This window comes from Aulonocara sp. 'chitande type north' Nkhata Bay, linkage group LG15 (assembly GCF_057382095.1).
Source record: "Aulonocara sp. 'chitande type north' Nkhata Bay isolate Kocher_YH1m ecotype deep benthic linkage group LG15, A_spYH_male_GT1.1, whole genome shotgun sequence".
NCBI lineage: Eukaryota > Metazoa > Chordata > Actinopteri > Cichliformes > Cichlidae > Aulonocara > Aulonocara sp. 'chitande type north' Nkhata Bay.
The window spans coordinates 35,587,804-35,608,956 of record NC_141358.1 but is presented as its reverse complement, the minus strand read 5'-3'; the positions used below and the strand labels follow the sequence as shown (position 1 = coordinate 35,608,956).

The 21,153-nt window shown below is 41.6% G+C and overlaps 2 protein-coding genes across 4 annotated transcripts; one reads left to right on the top strand and one right to left on the bottom strand.

Annotated features, from left to right (window-relative positions):
• Window positions 1-1,263: 1,263 nt before the first annotated feature.
• ctdspl3 (CTD (carboxy-terminal domain, RNA polymerase II, polypeptide A) small phosphatase like 3) lies at window positions 1,264-19,861 on the top strand. Of its 3 annotated transcripts, none has more exons than XM_086263168.1 (11): window positions 1,264-1,370; window positions 1,459-1,550; window positions 3,770-3,884; window positions 3,997-4,140; window positions 4,369-4,483; window positions 4,706-4,817; window positions 14,993-15,079; window positions 16,849-16,911; window positions 17,058-17,137; window positions 17,327-17,453; window positions 17,881-19,381. In XM_086263168.1, the coding sequence occupies exons 3-11, from the start codon at window positions 3,815-3,817 to the stop codon at window positions 18,193-18,195; spliced, it is 1,113 nt and encodes a 370-aa protein (XP_086119294.1). In that variant the 5' UTR covers window positions 1,264-1,370; window positions 1,459-1,550; window positions 3,770-3,814; the 3' UTR covers window positions 18,196-19,381. The 3 variants fall into 3 exon arrangements, with proteins under 3 accessions (XP_086119294.1, XP_086119292.1, XP_086119293.1); XM_086263167.1 differs by adding an exon at window positions 19,406-19,861 and having other exon boundaries at window positions 1,268-1,550; window positions 17,881-17,976; XM_086263166.1 differs by having other exon boundaries at window positions 1,266-1,550; window positions 17,881-19,368.
• On the bottom strand, window positions 8,101-9,921 carry LOC147313531 (homeodomain-interacting protein kinase 2-like). Its single transcript, XM_086263169.1, has one exon. It carries the CDS (start codon window positions 9,832-9,834, stop codon window positions 8,578-8,580), a length of 1,257 nt encoding a protein of 418 aa, XP_086119295.1. The 5' UTR covers window positions 9,835-9,921; the 3' UTR covers window positions 8,101-8,577.
• Window positions 19,862-21,153: the final 1,292 nt, after the last annotated feature.

Sequence of the window (21,153 nt, the reverse complement as noted above, 5' to 3'; positions counted from 1 at the left end):
ATGCTTAAACTGCATTGGATGCAGCCAAACCGATAGGATGATGTCTTGCAGTACTGATAGGCAAATGCTTTGTCTCCTGAAGTCAGCTGGTCTGAGGGTGTGAGGAGAAAAGTCCTACAAACAAGCAGCAACTGAAGGCAGCTGTAGGAAAAGCCTGGCCAAGCATCCCAAGGGAGGAAAGTCAGAATGGTCTGATGTGCATGGATGCACAAGATTTGCATCCAAATTTAAAATAATCATTGCAGTTACTTATCAAAAGTAACAGACTCAAGCACATAGGAAATGAAGGGGAGAGTGCAGGCAGGGTGGAGACGGGTGTAAGGGGTGATTTCTGACAGAAGAGCAGTAAAAGTGAAAGGGGAGGTACAAGGTTTGGAGATGATGGCACTGTCAAAAAGCACAGACAGCAGAGATGGAGATGTTCAGATTTTCATGTGGAGTGTCAGATTGGACACAGTTAGAAATGAGTAGCTCAGGAAGACAGATTGAACAAGCAGTTTGGAAATAAAGTTAGAGAGGCTGAGATGGTTTGGATATGTCCAGAGGAGGGATAGTGGATATACTGTACAATGGATGTTGAAGATGGCACAGCAAGGAAGAAAAGAGGAAGAACATAGAGAAGATTAATGGATGTAGTGAAGGAGGAGATGTTGATGTGGCATAGAATAGGTGGCAGAGAATCTTGCAATAGGACTTAAAGGTACTGTGCTGCAGGGGTTGTAACAGACTCCACTTTGTTTGTGTGAATGGAGAGTCTGCCTAACACTAAGTTTCATCATGGAGTTCCACAGGGTTCTGTGCTAGAACCATTTATATTCACATTACACATGCTTCCCATTGACTGTATCATTGTGGCCTTTAATTTCTTACTGGGCCCTAAGAGTCTTAGAAACATGGGGTATGGTTGTTGGGGTTTTCTTTTGTAGGGTCTTTGCCCTAAAGCATCTTGAGGCCACTGTTGTTGCCATTTATGTAAATAAAATTGAATTAAAGTCTGAATTCTACACCTTAAATGCCTCATTTTAAGTTCACCGTGTATATTAAATTATGCAGTTTTTTAAAAAAGTAAGGTATGCTGTTGCAGAAATTGCCTCTTTGCTCTTTAATAATCGTGCTCACCCAGAGGTTCTTTGCATATAAAATTCAAAGGGGGGTGGGAGTGAGGGCAACGTGACGGGCGTATCACGTTGACGCTGGCTTTTTTACAAAGCACCGCCCAATAAGCGTCTCCGCGGTGCTAAACCTATCGGAGCCCGGTAGATTCAAACGAACGCGCTGATTCAGCGAGTGGGGGCGGAGCTACTTCTAGGTTCTGTTTGGTGCTTGAACAGCGAAGCGTCGGATTGAGAGCGATTATCTTCGTTACGGTGGCAAGTGTTACGTTTAGATGATAACAAACCCCCACGTAAAGAAAAAAAATGAGACTTAGGTCTCAGAAAACTGTTGCTGTTTGTCCAGAGACACCGAGGCGCTCCCGTCGACGGTCTAACGGAAAAAGGAGTCGATCGCGCCTGTCGGGGTCGGAGATTGAAAGTCCGCTTCAAAGCAAGGTAATTTATTGTTTGTCGGGTTATTTCTCTATGGTGATAGTGCTGTTATTAATGTTGGTGGAACAGGTAAACATTATGGTAGCATACAGAGCTGGATGTTGAATATCGTCCCTTTGTTAGGATGCTAGGCTAGTTAGCTAGCTACTAGCGTTCTCATAACAAAACAGCTAACAGAGTTGCTAACATTAGCACCTTCTCGATGGTAGGTGGCATTTGCCACAGTTCTCTAGTTCTATCTGGATCTGTCTGGACCTATTTAAGTAATTTTTTTTGGTTAATTTTAATTGGTAGGTTAAATACAGCAAGGAGGGTTGGTAGGGATATAGTTTCCAATTTAGACCTGAAAATAAACCGTCGTGGTTGTAAATATAAGCTACTGTTAAAACCTCGAGCTACTGATTAAGCTTTATGACTTCAAGTTTAGATTTTAAAACGTGTTGGATTGGCAGACATGACTGTGACTAACCACTGTTTGCATTGTAGATTTAAACTGTAGATCATTCACTGGGTGTCGAAAAGAACAAAGGAAAACAATGTTGTTCATACAGATCCAATTCATTCTTAGTAGCTGCTGTCTTTAAGTAAATCAATCAATCAATGAAACTATCATTAGTATTATTTTTTTGTATTCTTTTCTTTTAACCTCTACACCGAGTCGTATTGTTGTGTGTTGCTTTAAATTACTAAAATGAAACAGTGAGTTAACTTTGGTTTCAAGTTTAATCCTTTACCTTAAAATTGAGGGTCTTTTCACCCATAAGAGAAACTTGAGAACATCTCAAAGAAGAAGCATACATACTAGGCAGCGTTAATCACATCACAACACTGGATTCCAAGAGGATTGATGCCAACAAGGATTAAAGATCCCAGTTGCATGTGGAAGAGGGTCGCAGTAAAGTAGGTCACCAGGACACGTCTTCCTGTTTAGACCCATTAGACTAGTGTGGATAGAGGCCATGCAGAACAGAATCCTATTCAGGGCAACATATGTGGTGACTTTGGTTGTTGGTTAAATCAACTTGATACTCAGGTTGAAATATGGGGCAAACTGCTGCTTGAAGAAAGGTTTATAACCATATTACAATTGTACTGTAAATAGCTGTGAAACTGTGTGGTCACCAAAATACAAGCTGACTTACCTTTAATGACGGCGTTTGAATGACGGCGTATTCACTACGTGAAGGCTTAAAAATAGCCAAATCTTGTATCCATCCTAGGTGAATTGGGTGTGTGCCTCCAGAGATTTATAATTGCGAAATTGGTTCGCCCTATATGTGCTGACTCCTCAGACAAGGTACGAGAATAAATAGCGGTTGGTCTTCAGGGTTTCTACTCCACTGCCGTATTTCATACGGGTCCACATTTCCAATGCGCGCAATTGTTTGCAAGTACCGTCTCTTTGCATCTGGACACAATCTGTCTCTATAACGTCCTCTTTCTTTTGAGCTGCTTTTAAGTATGGTTCATAGCAATCTTCCTTCCAACACAGTGTGTTTGTTTTGATTCGTGGCCTACTAAAATGGTGCCGCGCTCCCACAATGCATTGCGGCGTGAACTCCAAAGCCCCATTGTCCTTGGTGATGTAAGACTTGGATGCAGCTGCTGGCCATGGAAACCCATTCTATGGAGCTCTCTACACGCTGTTTTTGAACTAATGTAAATTCCACAGTTTGGAGGTCTGTAATAATTGACACACACACACACACACACACACACACACACACACACACACACAAGCTAGAGGCATGTCAGCAAAACAAGAGAAGGGGACACATTGAAGAACAAAGTGCTTGGAAGCAGTGCAAAGGGGTTGGTCTGAGTATATCCGTATGTGAGGCCTGAGTGATGGGGATTACTCAGACCGTGGCACAGATTGGTGGGGGGATGGTGTTTGTGAGGTGTAGGACCTGATTGACCTGAAGTGCTGACCAGAGGTCAGCAGGCCTTCCTGTTCTCAGTCGTGGCCCCTGCGTACCAAACACCCAGGCAGTAGGAAAGCTTGCTCTCCATCGAGGAGCGGTAGAAGGTCAGGAGCATCTTCTGGTCCAGGTTATTCTGGAAGTGCAGCTGCTTTTGGGTCTTCTCTAACAGAATTTTTTTATAAACGTGGAATACTGATTGAGACATTCTGAAGTAATGCACTATTACGCTGTTTTAAATGGACCTTAGGGGTAATAATGAAGGTGGGTTTTTTTCTTCTTCTTGTTTTTATTGTGTAGGATGAAGAGACTGTGAATAAAGACTCAGAGGATGAAGTTCCCACTATGGTGAGGCGACCGCTGCCTCGTGGCCGGGCGAGAAAGAGGGCTATTGCTGTGAATGACCAAGAATCAGGTATTTTAGCGCCATCGGCTGATTCTGCTTTAAAGCACAGTTACACTACCTGTTAGTTGAAAAGCTCATCGTTTTCTGTTGTGTTTTCTGAATGACTCATTTTACTGTCTAGATTTGACCTTCAAGACTCCAGTCCGTCCCATCATGCACCACGAGCGCATACTGTCAGAGATCGACCCTGTGACTCCGCGTAACGCGACAACAGCTAGAAACATCTACTCACCCATTGTGCGTTTCCTCACACCCAGCAAAGAAAGTGAGTACCAGTCATCCATTTGAAACTTGTTTACATGTAACAAAAGTCTCTCATTGAGAGACATCACCATACAACTGAATGCAGATTTGTGATCCATGTGATAAACTCCACCTTGAACAAGCTGACCTGCTTAAACTACTTGGTCGGGAGTCAACTATATAAGTCTTATGTGATGTCATAAAGTCAGACTTGGTACTTACAGTCTGTGTGTGTGTGTTTTCTATTCAGATTTGAAGTACGCAGGAACGGGGACCAGTGTACTGATGAGCCCAGAACACGGTGTGTTCGGTTGTGGCTCCATTGACCTTCTGGGTGGAGACGAGGACGATGACATCTTTGATCCGTAAGTTGTTTTTCTACATACAGTCACAGGAGAAGACCATGATGTAACTTCATCTCATAGATTATTTTAAAGGAAGTATTCAAAATCAGTTTACAAAATCCAAAAATATCTTTTTCTAGTTCTTCAGTAACATGGATATGGGTTTGGTAACTTAGCTATTTGAGAAACGACACAAAGTTTTGTTTGAAAGTTTCTGTTGCTGAGCATCATTTTCATCTGCAGCTTTACGTTCATCAAGAACATGCCGTCGCGGTCCCAGCATTCTAGACCTGCTCTTCTAGATATTCCCCCGAAGACCAGAAGCACCCCAGAGGGAACGCTGGTGGTCGATCTGGTGAGTTTTATCCTCCCTGGCCTCCTGCTCGCTGCACACATATGTAGGGATGGGTACCGGTTCTGACATAAACGGTAGTAACCAGACCGAAAAGCAGCGCACATTTCGGTGCTTTATTTCGGTGCTTTTTTTCCCTGAGCTGTGATACACTTTAGATTCTAGCCAATCATTTTACGTTTCCGAGGATAGTAGGCGGGTCCAGGTACGTACGTTCTTTTAGAGCAGAGCTACAGATTAAAAATGCCCAGGGCGAAGCGGTCAAAAGTCTGGCTGTACTTCACAGCAAAATATGCAAACTCAGCAGCAACAAGTGCTTTAAGGTGATACTGTGCAAAGGATGTAATACCTCAAATCCGATGAAACACCTGGCGACGCATAGCGTTTTTTTAAAAGCCGAAAAATGCGCCGTATTTGATAGCTTGCTGCGAGACCTCACACCGAGCACATCTACTGCGGGTGTGGCGCCTGTTATCGGACCCGGAGTTAGCAATATCCCCCAAAAACCCGAAGAGGAGAGTCCTGGCCCCTAGCCCTGCCAGTGTAGCAGAAATGATGAGGATGATGATGCAGCAGCAGCCGTTCTTCTCTGCGTGAGTAGCTTAATGTTGTTCGTGTGTAATTTACGTTGAGTAGGCTAACCACGTTATTACATTAATGCATGTAAGGTGAACTAGCAAACATCATCATAGCTACATCCGGCTGTCTTCTTGTTTGATGGCAGATACTCCCTTCACCCTGGCCAAAAAGGCTAAAATGACCAAAGAAAAAGTGGAAAACAGTTAAACATGAGAGGTTTTGGACAAAGTTTGTGTTTGTTCCATTGATTAAGCACTGCTTCCAGCCAAGAGTGATACCATATATGCCCTGTAGCTGCAGAAAAGGCTAACATTGTTATCTTTTTACAAAAAAACAGCTGAACATGAGAAGTTTTTGGACCAATTTTGTGTTCTCCATTCTTTAAGCACCGGTTCGAGCACCGTTTAAGCACCGGCACTGTTTCAAAAGTACCGGTTTGGCACCGGTATCGGATAAAACCTAAACGATACCCATCCCTACACATATGCAGCTCGGACACATGGGCTGTATCCCAATTCAGGGTCTGCAGCCTTAAAGGCCGCATTTTAATGTCGATTATGTCACAGCGACGAAGGCTGTCCAAATTCAAAGGCTGCTTGAAATGCGGCCGTCAAATGTGTCCTTCATTTCCCTGAATTTTAAGGATGTGGCGGTGTAGACTTTGTGGCCCAAAATATCCCAGAATGCATAGCGAGGCGGTGGGTGTGGATAATTTTGCCGAAAAAAGACGGTGGAAGAGGGGGGGCCGAAGAGTAAACTTTTAAAAGTACTGAATATTATGTCACTTATTTATGTGCAAACGTTTAATGACGAAGAACATTAAAACATTACTGTTGGCCACATGTCGGCAAAGTTATGTGACATTACTGATGTTTGTACTAACGTGGTTTTAAAGACTTTACTTTAAAATATACGCTGTTCAATAGTTGACGTTAATCTTACAGAGAATGTGATAATTTCATGGATATTTAAAGTAAGCACTGAGACAAATTTAGTAATGCCAACATATTGAAAGAACATATATTTGTCTCTTATATATAATACATTTATATGTACAGTGTCAAAGGAACCTGTCTTTAAATGAAGATTTAAGGTGACAGGAAATATAAATAAATGCAGCTTGAATCTCAGTATTTGAAACAGAGTTCATTCACTGCTATAATAACTAATAATGATTGAAATAATAACTTTAATATTGGCCATATTATATTTACATTACCAACATGAGATGACTTTAGTCTCATGAACAACATTAGCTAATTGTTATTTACTAGCTAATCTTAAAATGACTGTTCAGTACAGAAATGAAGCCCAACAGTCATGTTTTACAGTCCTGTGGTCTCAGCCTCAGATACTTATCAAATCAAAGCTCATGTAGAAAAAAACAAACAAATGAACAAAAGATTTTCTCCTTCATTTCTGTCAAACAATCCTGTATGAAACGTTTCCAGTATCATGGTTGCTAGGCAACCTGGGCAGCGCGACGGAGGCTAGACCGTCCCATTTCACAAGCCTCGCACTTAAGGCCTTAGCAGTCTTTGAGTACGCGACCGTTGTGGACCGTCAAAACTGCGTACTTTAAGGCTGCAGACCCTGAATTGGGATACAGCCATGGATGTCAACTGTGGAACACGAACTGAGGACATCTTAAAGAAAAATCACAAACAATATTTACTGAGTTTTTTTGTGTGTTAATTATATTTTCAAGGTCAGGAATAGTTTGCTTATTTTGCTTATTAGTGTGAATGCTGGTAAGCATATATATATATATATGTGTGTGTGTGTGTGTGTGTGTGTGTGTGTGTGTGTGTGTATATATATATATATATATATATATATATATATATATATATATATATATATATATATATATATATATACACACATATATATATACACACACACATATATATATATATATGTAATTAAGCATTGCATGGCACATCCAACATACTGTTTTACTTTAGTCCATGACTCGCTTACCTTCAGGGTCATACGTCACATGAAAACCAAAATAATTCCAAACGCCAGATCTGAATGAGGGTGGGGGAGGTCCATCTTGCAAGGAGAGCTTAACTTCTGTCTCGCTAGCTTGCCCTGCGCTCTTCCTCCTGACTATGCTGTCTGTGTTGAGCGCTCAGTGGATCTGCGCTCGACAGTGCAGCCTAGGCGGAGTAGTCGAACGCAGATTCACTTAGCGCTCAACACAGACAGCATCGTCAGAAGGAAAGTTGATAAAATAAATTACAAATGTTGTATTGTTCGATACATATGCTTACCGAACCGAAAGCACTGTATCGAACGGTTCAATATTGATACGAATATCGTTGCACCCCTAGTATATATATATGTATGTAATATATATTTATTTTATTTATTCGCTTTTTTTCACTACATTAGACAACATCAAAATAGCGTTGTCAAAAATGACAATAGCGTTGGCATTTTTTGTTATTTGTATGTTGTAATCTTTACAAAAAACCTTAAAAAAAACCACCTCTTAATCTTTGGTATATGGCGAGGCGCTGTGGACACCCAAGTTTGTGATTGTGTCGAATTTTCAAATCAATACCATGGTTGCATCTGCTGAAAATCTCTGTGAAGCTCAAATCTCAGTGACCTTGACTTCAAGGTCAGAGGCCAACTTTTTTGAAAATCAGAGGAGTTTCACATTTATAACACAGGTATGTCTACTAGGAGGCTGAAGGGTAGCACTATATATTTATAAACAATCAAAAACAACAATTATTAGGCAATTTATTTATTTCCAATTTTTATTGAATTTATTTCTGTTAACATGGTGTTTTTGGTCTGATTGAAGGACTGATGTGATGGTAAGGTGTCCGCTGCTCTGCTTTGAATATTGGTAGGCTTTTCTTTTCTTTTTTTTAAATTTTCACAAGAATTGCTAGTTCCCCTAGAGTTTTGGCCACCCCAACAATCAGACGATTCCCTATGAGCAAGCATTTAGCAACAGTGGGAAGGAAAAACTCCCCTCTAAAAGGAAGAAACCTTCGACAGAACCAGGCTCAGGAAGGGACAGCCATCTGCCGCGACTGGTTGGGGTGGGGGGAGTGAAAATTAAAAAAAAAAAAAAAAAAACCAAAGTGATCATTATTGGAGCAGCTTAATGAATTTTTCCAGTGCTGTTAATATCCTTTTCCAACCCCAGTTTGTGTTTTTGTCACTTTTGTCCAAGGTGGAGGAAGCCATGCTGTAGATTGATTCTGTATGGTCTTTCAATGTCAATACATGGGAACCTCTTAGAGAGGCCAGGGTTGAAAAAGGGATGCCGGAGAACCTCCGAGGGTGTTATCCGCTGGTGTGCATCCAAGGCCAACATTCCTTTAATTAAGCTGACAAATAAACGTTGGCCATTTTCAGGTCCTCGTCCAAACACCATTACTTGTTCAAGGTCATCAAGACGCGCAAGTTTTATGTATCGAGTCTCCAGGGACTCATATCCTGTCTCGCACTGAAATTGTTTGTCAGTCTTAAATGTCCAGCGCTGTTGGTTATAGTTGTCTTCAATGAAATAGTCTTCAGTGTACACGCCAGAGTCCAGAACATGATCTGGTGGCTGTCCCTGGGTCTGTATGATGAATTTCAAAACATCATATTCTCCATTTCCAGGGTAGAGTGGCACCCCTGTACCAAGCTCCACAGCTACCAGCCCCAAAGACCACATGTCAGCTGCTTCATTATAAGGAATGCCAAGCATAACCTCAGGTGCACTATAACCAACCGTCCCCACACAATCACTAGGATTCACTGCAGACACAGGACATGCGAGGCCAAAGTCTATAAGTCTGACTTTGACTGGAGACTCATGGCGGTTAACAACCATGATGTTTCCAGGTTTGAGGTCAGCGTGCACTATTCCCACAGAACCTAGGTGTGACAGGGCATTTGTGAGTTGATGTAAAATTGGCCTGACTTCGCTTATGGGGAGACCCTGGTTTTTCCGGTCCCGTATGTAGTCCCACAGGCATTGATCAAGGAGTTCAAAGTTTAAGCAGACCCGCTCTCCGTCATGGAAAAAGCCGTTCCATTTAACTATGTTGGCGGCATCTGGATCCAACCTTCTCAGCTGCTCCAGGATGAAAATTTCCAGTTTTGCCTGTTGCAGAATATCAGGCCGGTTCCTGTTGACTTTAATAGCCACAGCACGGTTGGTTTTGGTATCGCGACATTTGGCTACAATACCAAAGCCCCCTTCTCCGAGGAAAGCCTCTACCTTGTAGCGGTTTCCCAAAATGCTCCCTTCAACTATTTCAAGCTCACCTGAGTTGAAGGATGAGCTGGCTGATGTGTGGACGCATACTTGCTGAGAAAATTCAACCGAGTTTCGGAAACTGCAGTTGATTTTCTGTGATCTCTTGCTTTCCAAGTTTGAAGGGTGCTGAAAGACCACAGGGTTTTGTGGTCGTTCAACACTCATGTTAGTGCAAGGGGAACTCTTACGGTTGAAAAAGGGATGCCGGAGAACCTCCAAGGGTGTTATCCGTTGGTTTGCATCCAAGGCCAACATCCCTTTAATTAAGCTGACAAATAAACGTTGGCCATTTTCAGGTCCTCGTCCAAACACCATTACTTGTTCGAGGTCATCAAGACGCGTAAGTTTCATGTATCGAGTCTCCAGGGACTCATATCCTGTCTCGCACTGAAATTGTTTGTCAGTCTTAAATGTCCAGCGCTGTTGGTTGTAGTTGTCTTCAATGAAATAGTCTTCAGTGTACACGCCAGAGTCCAGAACATGATCTGGTGGCTGTCCCTGGGTCTGTATGATGAATTTCAAAACATCATAATAATTTCTCCCAGGGTAGAGTGGCACCCCTGTACCAAGCTCCACAGCTACCAGCCCCAAAGACCACATGTCAGCTGCTTCATTATAAGGAATGCCAAGCATAACCTCAGGTGCACTATAACCAACCGTCCCCACACGGTCACCAGGCATTACTGCAGACGCAGGACATGCGAGGCCAAAGTCTATAAGTTTGACTTTGATGGGAGACTCATGGCGGTTAACAACCATGATGTTTCTAGATTTGAGGTCAGCGTGCACTATTCCCACAGAGCCCAGGTGTGACAGGGCATTTGTGAGTTGATGTAAAATTGGCCTGACTTCGCTTATGGGGAGACCCTGGTTTTTCCGGTCCCGTATGTAGTCCCACAGGCATTGATCAAGGATTTCAAAGTTTAAGCAGACCCGCTCTCCGTCATGGAAAAAGCCATTCCATTTAACTATGTTGGCGGCATCTGGATCCAACCTTCTCAGCTGCTCCAGGATGAAAATTTCCAGTTTTGCCTGTTGCAGAGTATCAGGGTGGTTCCTGTTGACTTTAATAGCCACAGCTCTGTTGGTTTTGGTATCGCGGCATTTGGCTACAATACCAAAGCCCCCTTCTCCGAGGAAACCCTCTACCTTGTAGTGGTTTCCCAAAATGCTCCCTTTAACTATTTCAAGCTCATCTGAGCTGAAGGATGGGTTAGCTGACATGGTGGAATGTGTCGGCTTGATCGGTGAATTGCTGAGAAACGTGAAATTCTCTCAAAACTTTCCAAAAGGTTTTTGGTTGCTGTCAGGTCTACGTCCGTTAAGCACTGAAGTTTAACAGAGCAAAGCCCCTATTTGTAGGCTTTGCCTCTCAGCAAGATTATGACATAACAAAGGATCAACGGCATTCTATTTTGGATCAAAGGCATTCTATTTTTTTCAGTTGAAACACTGAAAAAAAAATAGTGTTTCAACAGGGCAGGCTGGCGCCCTATGGGACACAGAGGTGATAGGGTAAGGATGCAGAGGATAAGATCCAGGATAAGATTTACTTATCGGTCAGCTCATCATCAGTGAGCAGCCGCAGAATCACAGGTGCAGCTTGGCAGGAGATGGACTCAGGGTGAAGACACAAAATCAACAATGACAACACTGTTATTCTTTATTAGTGTGAATGCTGGTAAGCGTGTGTGTGTGTATGTGTTTCGACTGCTGCTGTGTGCACAGTGTTTGCTCTACAGCCATCATTTTATCCTCACGTAGCCATCGTTGTTGTCTTTCCAACAGCATGTCTTTCAAAGCTCACAGATGTAAACGTTTTTAAACTGTGTGGATCCAAGTGGAGGGATAATCCTCTAACCGATACATTATATTTTCAGACAGGAGTTTGTCTCAACAGCAGGAAAGACCCCACTTTTTAAATTGCTCCTGCGGCCAAAGTTTTGACAGCAGGAACATGAAGAACACACTGTTGTATAGAACAGGTCCTCGGGATCGTCACCATTTGAAAATGATTTTGATGGGAGTTAGGGTCTTGGATTTAGAAGCAGTTGTTCAACAGGTGCACCGAGGCAGATTTGACAGGGTTTTGCCACAGAGTAATAGTGTGTCAGTAGTTAGTCCTGGACAACTAGATCAAGCATTCCGATTGGCCCATGAAATTCAGGATTCTGTTTGATTGGTGCATTTGTTTTCAGCAGACAGGTGGTTCAGATCTGGGCTTTTGGAGTCAGTTGATGACTTTTAGAATCATCTTTTCTGACTGGATCATTAAAACTTAAAGCATTGATCTTTCTGCAGTGGATTCTCCCACATTTCAGTGATATGGTGAATAAATGAATATTGTAAAGTCAAAATACACAACGTCGTAGTCTCACTTCAAGCACTTTATTCCTTACGTCTTGTTTTTCCGCTCACCCACAATAAGAACAACCCACCGCAGGCAACAGTACTCTCGCGATATAACAGAAAATGACAAGTTAACAATCTCCCTCTTTCTTTTTTAAAAATAAAAGTATAAATATCCCTTTTAAACATTTGTATACATATATATGTAAACAAAACAAAAAAACATTGTCAACATTATAGAACATTCAGGAAACATTTCAATGTGCTTTGCTTTACTCAAAGCGTACTATCACTGCACACAATAAACAAGAGTGCATTTTAATGCAAAGAAAACTTCGTAAACAAAGGATCACAGTATCCAGAGTCCTTCATCTAGTGCTTTTAGAAGGGTTCTGGATAAAACTCCCTTTTTTTTTTTTTTCAGACAATCAGCAAGTTGGGATTTGAAATCTGACCAACCAATCTGTCTGATTTTAATGGATTGTATGAGCTCTTTAATGCTGCTCATTTCCAGCCCCAGTCTCTTCTCTGTAACCTGCTTAGTGGACTTGAGTGCATCAAACAAGGAATGATTGTCAGGCACACAGATCAACAGAAGAGCATTCAGACCAGTGTTACCAGTTTTAAGCTCAGAAAAAGGTGTTGCCAGGAAGACAGCACTGTCTATTCCAGGGGTGTCAAACTCAAATACACAGTGGGCCAAAATTCAAAACTGGAACAAAGTCGCGGGCTAACGTTAATATTTACTGAAATACATTTATTCCTCCAGATATAAGAATGAATCTTTTCTTATGGACTCAAACACATTTTGCTGAAAAACTGAATATGGAACAAGCAAAGCTTAATACTAAACAATATATATATTAGCTGTATAATACCAGTAGGCCAGCTCTAATAGTAATTTGGTATGGCTTCGGGCCAGAGTTTGACACCTATGGTCTATTCCATCTGACATGGCAAGAGTTTCTCCTGCCAGTGTACTTCTGACCACACGTCTGATATTTTTTTTATTTTTTAGACTGCCAAAAGAGAGGACAAAACTTTCCTCCTTTACCCATAAGGATGATTAATGCCCCTCCTTGAGTACCGCCAGCGGGAAGGTTGCCAAATGAAGCGTCACTGAAAACAACCAATGCCAAATCCTCACTGTTACCCAAGTGTTGAAACTTAAGAGTCACTTTCTCTACTTTAAGTTTATGGATAACTTTGTTCACTTCATGAATGGACTGCAAAATTGCACCTTTGATATTAGATCCCAGGCTGCATGTGTCAAACGTAACATCTGGTCTCGTTTGTTTGGCAACCCACAAAATCTGTCCTATTTTTGACCCGAGTTGCTCCCGTTCTGTTTCACTTAAGGAAGCATCCCTCTGTACAGCCCGTGCTGCTTGTAACTGAACCGGTTGTAGGTTGTCAATGCAAAGTTATTGATGCACCTCTATTACATCATTAACTGTACAAATGTCCATACCAACATAAAAAAACTGTCATGTTCTTCACGGCCCACAATTAAGGTAGATTTCAGTACAGGAATGATGAGTTGCAAAGTGACTTGAACCAGCCCAAAGGAAATCATCAACGTGACATGCAAGCACTCCTGTAATCTCAGATTGTTCATTCTGCCAATAGAACACTGTGGGATCAACCTGTGATATTTTACCACCAGTTTTGAGCATAATGTCTTTGACCTTATTGTACCAATAAAGTGAAGCAATTATTTCATTTCAGCTCAAAACATTCAGCTATCAGCATTCACACAGCAATTTCTTCAGAAAATGCATTTTCTAGTTGATTTTTAAGTATCTGCAATTCCTTTTGGATGTTGTATTTAGCAAGAATAGAGTATGGTCTACATTTTATTGTTAAAGATTCACTTTCTGTGGCTTTAACATGGTTAAAATCATAAACTGGACACTTTCACCTTGCTCCCTTGTGAAAGCAGTCAGTTATATATTTAAAATATTACAGTTTTTTCTGATTGCTTAAGCACATTTTTTGTAACTATTGGCTAATTTTGCAAAACTCTTCACACAAATAAGAAAACCTGTCACCCAATAATCAAAACATTGTAGTTCTCTTGCAAAAGCGAACACAGCTAGATTAACTCTTCACACCTTCGTAAAAATGGTGTTTCCGTATCAAACAGTACACACAAGCCATCATCTACTAAGCACACAATGCGCCAACTGCACACTGATGGTATGAATGCAAAACACATCTGGCTTTTGCTTTCTCTGTGCACAAGGTAGGCTATGTCAGTTTGAGCTCGTACTTTTGGCATAGGTCCATAAACATAGACAGATGCAAACTTCAAGTACTGGTGTTTATTCAAACACATCAAAACAAACACAAGTGTTTATTTCCAAGTCAAAACGAAATAGTAATTTCACTGAGGAAAAAAAAGAAATCAGTCTACATCGCGTCGTCTCTCTGGATCTGGCCACAAAATTTTGTCTACATCACATGCAATGTGCAATCCTCCTTGTCCTTGTCGTCCTCTTCGTCCTACTTCTTCACCTCCACGTCCTCTTCCTCGGCCTCCTCTACTTCTCACTCTTTCTGCTCCCTCCATTGTACTCCGCACACACAGCTTACCTGTATTATAGTGCTTAGGCTGATTGCAAAGTGAACTAATTATCTAAAAAAGTTTTCACATGTGAAAGTGTGCCAGACAGTTGGCAAATTAGTGTTAATGATAGCCATACATGTGTATACTTTTGCTAGGAGTGTGTTGGAAATTTGGTAATTGAGTGTTGTGCAGTGAATTGTGCCTAAAGTTTTGCAAAGTGTGTGTTACAAAATTGCAAACTGAGTGCAAAGCAGTTTTTGTGCTTCTAGTTTTGCAAACTCAGTGAGTGGTTTTGCTATAAGTCTGAATAGTTTTAGAGATTGTGCTACAGGAATCACAGTTAGGGTTTAAGCATTCAGAAAAAACTGTAAGTAATCTGAGGCATGTGGTCGTGTTTATTTCCAGGAGGAGACCCTGATGTTGAGCTCTCTGAATGTGATCGAAGACGCAGAGTACACCTTCCATGCAGCTTTCCAGGACCATCAGTACAAGGTGACCACTCACTGAAAGCCACTCTTCACAACCCTCTGTACTCTCTTCTGCAGACCAGATGTTTACCACAGCAACTTATTTAACAACAAACAAGATCTTTCATTTTGATTCACTGTTGAGAACTTAACATGTGCCTCACATGTTGGTGCATTATATCACAGAGCTGGTGATGATGTTACTGATATATCAGCAGGTTTATTTTTCTTTCAGAGACATGAAACAGAAGCTTCCCTAATATTTGTTACCCCTGCTTATTGGAGTCCTTATTAACATGATGTGGCAATAATAAAAAAAATATTGATCTTTTTTTTTTAACTGCATTGTCACAAGTCATGGATAATTTCTCGTGTCTTTACTCTTTAATCTGCTTTTATAAATGCTGATACCAGCAGATCGTCAAACAGCCAATATTTTCAGGGGACCTCTACATTATGTTATCTTTCCTAACGTCGTTAAAAACAAAAGGAAATGTATATTTCAGTTGAAAGTCACATAACCTATTGGATTTTGTTTTTAATAACTTGATGCGGTTGGGTTTCTGTATTTGGAAATTGTGCACTTCTCTATTTCATACTTCCTTCGTGGTTCATTTACGTACAAGATACATGAATTAGGAAACTAGTAGAAAGTGTGGCATGCAAGCATCTGTGAAACCATTTTTCACTCACTCTAAAAATTAAAAACTGCAGTTGATGAAGTGCAAAAACCCATTTTGGAAAACTGAAAAGACACACACACACACACACACACACACACACACACACACACACACACACACACACACACACACACACACACACACACACACACACACACACACACATATTTTTATGAATTTTGAAATATGCATTTGATTTCTTTGACCTCTCTTCTGTTTTGTGAGCAACTGGGGAGCTTCCATCGAGGGCTAAAATGGTCTAAATTCTTTCTGTTCCCACAAAGAAATTATTCTGCAAAGTGTTGTAATCGAGTGCAGCATCAAGGCATCTTTGTGGATAAAAGGATTCACGAGGTTGAGCAGACTTAAAAATTGTCTGTAAGCTTGTTATCTAGCTGGGATCTGAAGATGATATGCTGCGGAGGGTCAGTGAAGTCACCCTAGTTATAAATAATGATATGTCATTCCAAGGCAGGCTACACAGCTGTCATTACACGAACATAACACTGGCAGAGGTTTAAAGGTGAGGGTGAAATGGGTTTTAATAAGCACCCAGTGGGGCGCAGATAACGTAGGAGCCAAGAGCGTCTGAGACAACACATTTCACAACGCTGTGCAGTTAGTTGAAATGTTTGGTGGTTTTGAGTTAATTGCCAAAAGTTATGATCCTAACCTTAATCATCTGACTAGACCAGGCAGTTGGATCTTTACTGAAACTACAAATTTTGGTATCTGGGACGCTGTGAGTCCAGGAGCTGACTCTACAACTGCACTTGACTCTTTACCCCTTAAAGCCTACTACGTGTAACCTTCAAAGCTCTTTTATGAACTGAGTGGCTTCTGTCATTTCTCAGGCTTATAGAACAAAATGACTGAGTGTGCATCAGCAGTTGGTGAGGGTGGCCTCTGTTGATGCAGACAAACCATTCTAGAGGTGGTCAAACCGTTTTTATTGGTGTGTATATACCAAGGTGTCAAAGCTCGTCATAAAGGGTACCTGGAAGGTTGTCAGATGTCTTGATGGGGAACAGAGTTAAAAGATGAGCTTCAGTCAGCAGAGCAGATCTGAGGTTACTGACTTGACCACTTATTCTTCCCCTGTTCTCAACAGGTATACATGGTGCTGCGACCACATGTGAAGGAGTTCCTGCAGGCCATGGCAAAAATCTACGAGGTGTGTGTCAGTGTGTAGATTAGCAAATAGTTTGGTTATTTTGAGCCTCATTCACACGTTAAACAAATTATTTTTCTGTCACTGCTTTAACGTGGAGCAGTTAAAAGTGTGGAATTGTACCAACTGCTGTGCGTGCTCTGTTCCAGCTGTTCGTTTACACGTGTGCGAAGAAGGAATATGCCGAGAAGATCCTGGACATCCTGGACCCGCAGAGAAAGCTGTTTCGGTATGAGCTGCTTCCACTTGTGTTTTGTAAACTCGGTGCTTGAGTGCAGAGACGTGCGGATTCGCACTGCTGCTGTGTTGCGTGCTCAGAAATTCGACATGGCCTGCTTCAAACGTTCCCTTTAACATTCTGCCCGTGCCATACAATGAGGACGGTAAATGTGAGTTTCACTTGTGATTTCTCTGGTAGACACCGGCTGTATCAGGACGACTGTGCCTGTGTTCTTGGCCACTACATCAAAGATCTCAGCATCCTCGGGAGGGATCTGAAGAAGACGGTGGTTCTGGATAATGCACCCCACACATATCCATATAATGTAAGTTTAAAGGCTGTGTTCTTTGATTTTCTCTGAGCCCCACTTGAATGACTGAACTTCTCACCCTGTGCTAACCCGTCCACCCTTCGGAGAAAGCTCATTGCACCGATTGTATCCACTATCTCATTCTTCGAGCTAACAGTAACAGTATAAAGAATGAGACCAGGCTTAGATACTGGGACTTTAGCTCCATCTGGTGGAAGATGGCTGCATAACATTTATGGCACAACAACTTATGGTAACTGGGCATCAATTAAAATGTTAATAATTAGACTAAACGACTACGTCTGGCATCGACTGACAGTAGTGGCGATTATTCATCTTGTTGACTATTCGCACACATCCTTAATTAATTACTTTGTTTTGCTCTGTCAGCACTTTGTTGCTGTTACTAACTTTTAATAACATGTTTGTTTGTTTTTTGTAGTTGTTGAACACGATTCCCATCAAGAGCTGGTCTGGGGAGTCTGATGACAGAGAGTTGCAGAAGCTCATCCCCTACATGGAGAAACTGTCTGCAGCTGTAAGTCTGCTTACATCTTCTGTGTTTACTGTGCGCTTGTTTAAAATGGATTCAGAGGCAACAACATGTGCTTCCTCCTTCACTGCACCAGCATCATTGTTTTTGGTCCCGGCAGGCGGCTGTTTTCAGAGAAAAACCCCGCTGCTCTGCAGGTGCTGCTCTGCACCAGACAGCAAACCCATACAGATGGCATTTATCAGTGCCTCACGTTTACTTTAGAGATTATGAGAGAACGAGAGCAGATCTTTGAGAGTAAAAGTGTGAGTTACAGTAGTCAGCTGGACACAAGCGCCAACCAAATTAAAGGATTGAGCTTTAAGGTCCGCATCAAGTCGAACTGTATGCTAGCGTTGTTTCGGCTGCCGCCAAGTGGCCACTCACCTTGTTACGTGAGTTACAGTTAACAAAAAAGATTTTAAAATGAATATAAAATTCAGATAAGTAGCTTTGATCGTCAGCTTTAGTGAATGCCTCTCGTCCGTGAGCCTGCTTCCTGCGATCTATACAGACGTTTAGATGTGTGGCAGGTGGACACTTAATCGACTCAGAGCTCATTTGCATCGGTTTTGTTAAACAAATGTTTAATCGTGTCTATGTGTGATGGTGCCTGTGATAAGATGCAAGCGTTTGTCTGTCTTTAATCTCACGAGATTCAAACATGCTAGTGTGTTTTTTCTGTCTGTTATGTAGCTGCAGTTAATAATGGTCATAAACTATTAATCTATCATGTACAACAAAGAGTTCTCACATGCTCGCATTCGATAAACTAGAAAATCTTCACCATTTAATACAATGATTGATTTATATTAATAGTTGAGGCTGTAAGAATGCACGGTAACTGGTGTGGTTCTCTTACAGCACATTTCTACTTAGCCCTAGTACAAGTCTCATTTATGCTTCGCATTCATTTGTGCCTCACAGACTGGACACGTGAATATGGTGGGATACATGTTGTAATATTGGGCGGATCCATTCTGGGTTTAGTTTTTTTTATTGTCAACGTTATAATTTGGCCCCTTGTTTGAAAACTTTGCTGCATAAACCTGTCCGTGTTTGGGATGAGTCGCATGCTGCGCTCGCGTCCTGTTTTATGTGAACATGCTGATGGCTGGAGCGGGGAGGCCCGGGCTGGCTCGCTGAGTTGATAACCTTGTCGTGTAGCTGCTCAGCGTCACCGTGCTTGTGGTTTGGTGAGGACAGATAGTGAAAAGATATTCTGGGCATGCCGGGCAGGCTAAGTGCTACAGACTCAGATTGTCATAGAGAAAATGGATTTTCCTTTTCTTTTAGGGTTGTTGCTGATTCCCCGGTCAGTGAGCTGTGAGTGAAACAGCTGGTTATCTGCAGAAGCATCTGCCTGATGTCTTTCCTCTCCCGGTTTCATGATTGACTCTGAATATCTGAATATCTCTCGCTGGTGTTTTTTCAGGAGGATTTTCGGGAGGTGCTGAAGAAGAGGAAGGATCACGTCCACAGGCTGCTGTCAGAGGACTGACAAACCCCCCACTTTGACTGCTTAATGTGACTTTCACAGCCCATGTTTGCTTTGGCGAAAAGGCAGAAGCCAGTTGGACCTAGGTAACCTGCAGACTGTTGGTTCGTGGTGGACCTGTGCGCCCTCCCCCGTCCTCCCGTTGGCTTGAAATGACAGCAGAGCGGTGTTTCAGACATGCTGCTGGTCGCTCAACAGATTACACAAGCAATAAACTCATATCTGTGTATATATATATATTTACAGCTCAGAATCCAAAATATGTTGTTTATAGTCCTGATTTTTTTTTGTATTTATTAACTATATTGCAAATCTACAGCTGTTATCTGTATATTTTAAAATGTTTTCTTATACAATAAAATATCCCTGATAATAACTGGGGAAAATAAAGCATTCGTGCCTAGGTGTCATTTGATTTTCATATTTAGATTATGTTATTTTATATGATCACCTTATCTTCAGTTGTTGAAATTTTTCATTGAGCATACAGACGACTGTGAGGAAGAGGAGGAAGCTACATGTTTGGAGAACACATGGGCTCAAGGAGGCTGAACTAAAAGAGAGTCAGACAAAAAGAAATATTAATAAAGTTGAGGTGATTGAATGGAAATTGAATTCCAATCATTCCACGTTCAGGTTTCCCTATTTTTCAAGGGTGAAAGTCTTATGTTTCCAGGAAACGCTCCTCAACATAGCGAAAAGCAGCGATGTGAGAATTTCCTCTAAGGAAACATCCTGTAATAGGATTTTCAAAAGATTTGTTTCTCAGGCATGAAATAAATAGATTTTCAAAAATCTCAGCTGCTCTCTGCACTGCCTCTGCAGGTATCTGTAACCCTTTGAACATCTGCACCGCTGCAGCAGAGCTTTAAACTTGTTTCTATTCACAATAACTTAATGCGCAAACCCTGCTCATCACTTCCTGTTAAGGAGGAAATGGAAGTATCACAAGGGCAAGTGGAAAGATGGTAACGCATGCGCACACCTTTCCTAGATCACTCCTTTATTACCATTGGTAATCTGATATTCACTGACAGCACATTAAGCATCCCAGGATCCATGTGTGAGTCACAGACTTCATTCACCAGTGGCTTTTATGTATTGTTTGTGGGCAAAGATGTTAAACGCTTTTCTTTATCTATTTGGTGAGAAATTCCAGGAATCAGATGTTTAGAGAAAATGGGGCATGCGCAGTAAAGTTACACACAATCCGAAAATGTTTGGCGTCTGTTCGTCGCGCCCGAGGCCACCGAGGAGTTATCAGTGGACTGTTGGAAGTTGGAGTGACTGATAATGAAAAGCCCAACAAAATCAGCAAAAACACAATGACGTCTCTATAACCTTAATTTTGAAAAGTTCATCACTTATTATTGAGTGAAAAGACTTTCTATAAACGGGTTGTCTGTAGTAGCTGATGCTGTCTGAGTGAGCATTAATATACTTGGAGTTCACGCGCTCATCCTGTATATGAATATCAGAGGCGCGCCGAGGTTTGGTTTCATTGTAAATATTTACTGCCCTGTTTAGATGCACTCGTGTTCGTGATGGATGTGATTGTTCATGTTGAATTTGAAGGTAAACTAAAAGTAAGTGCCTCCTCCTCCTCCTCCTCCTGCTGCTGCCGCTCCTCTGCCTTTATTTGCTCCATATGGTGTTTGACATGGTACCCAGGAAGGAAAAAAAAA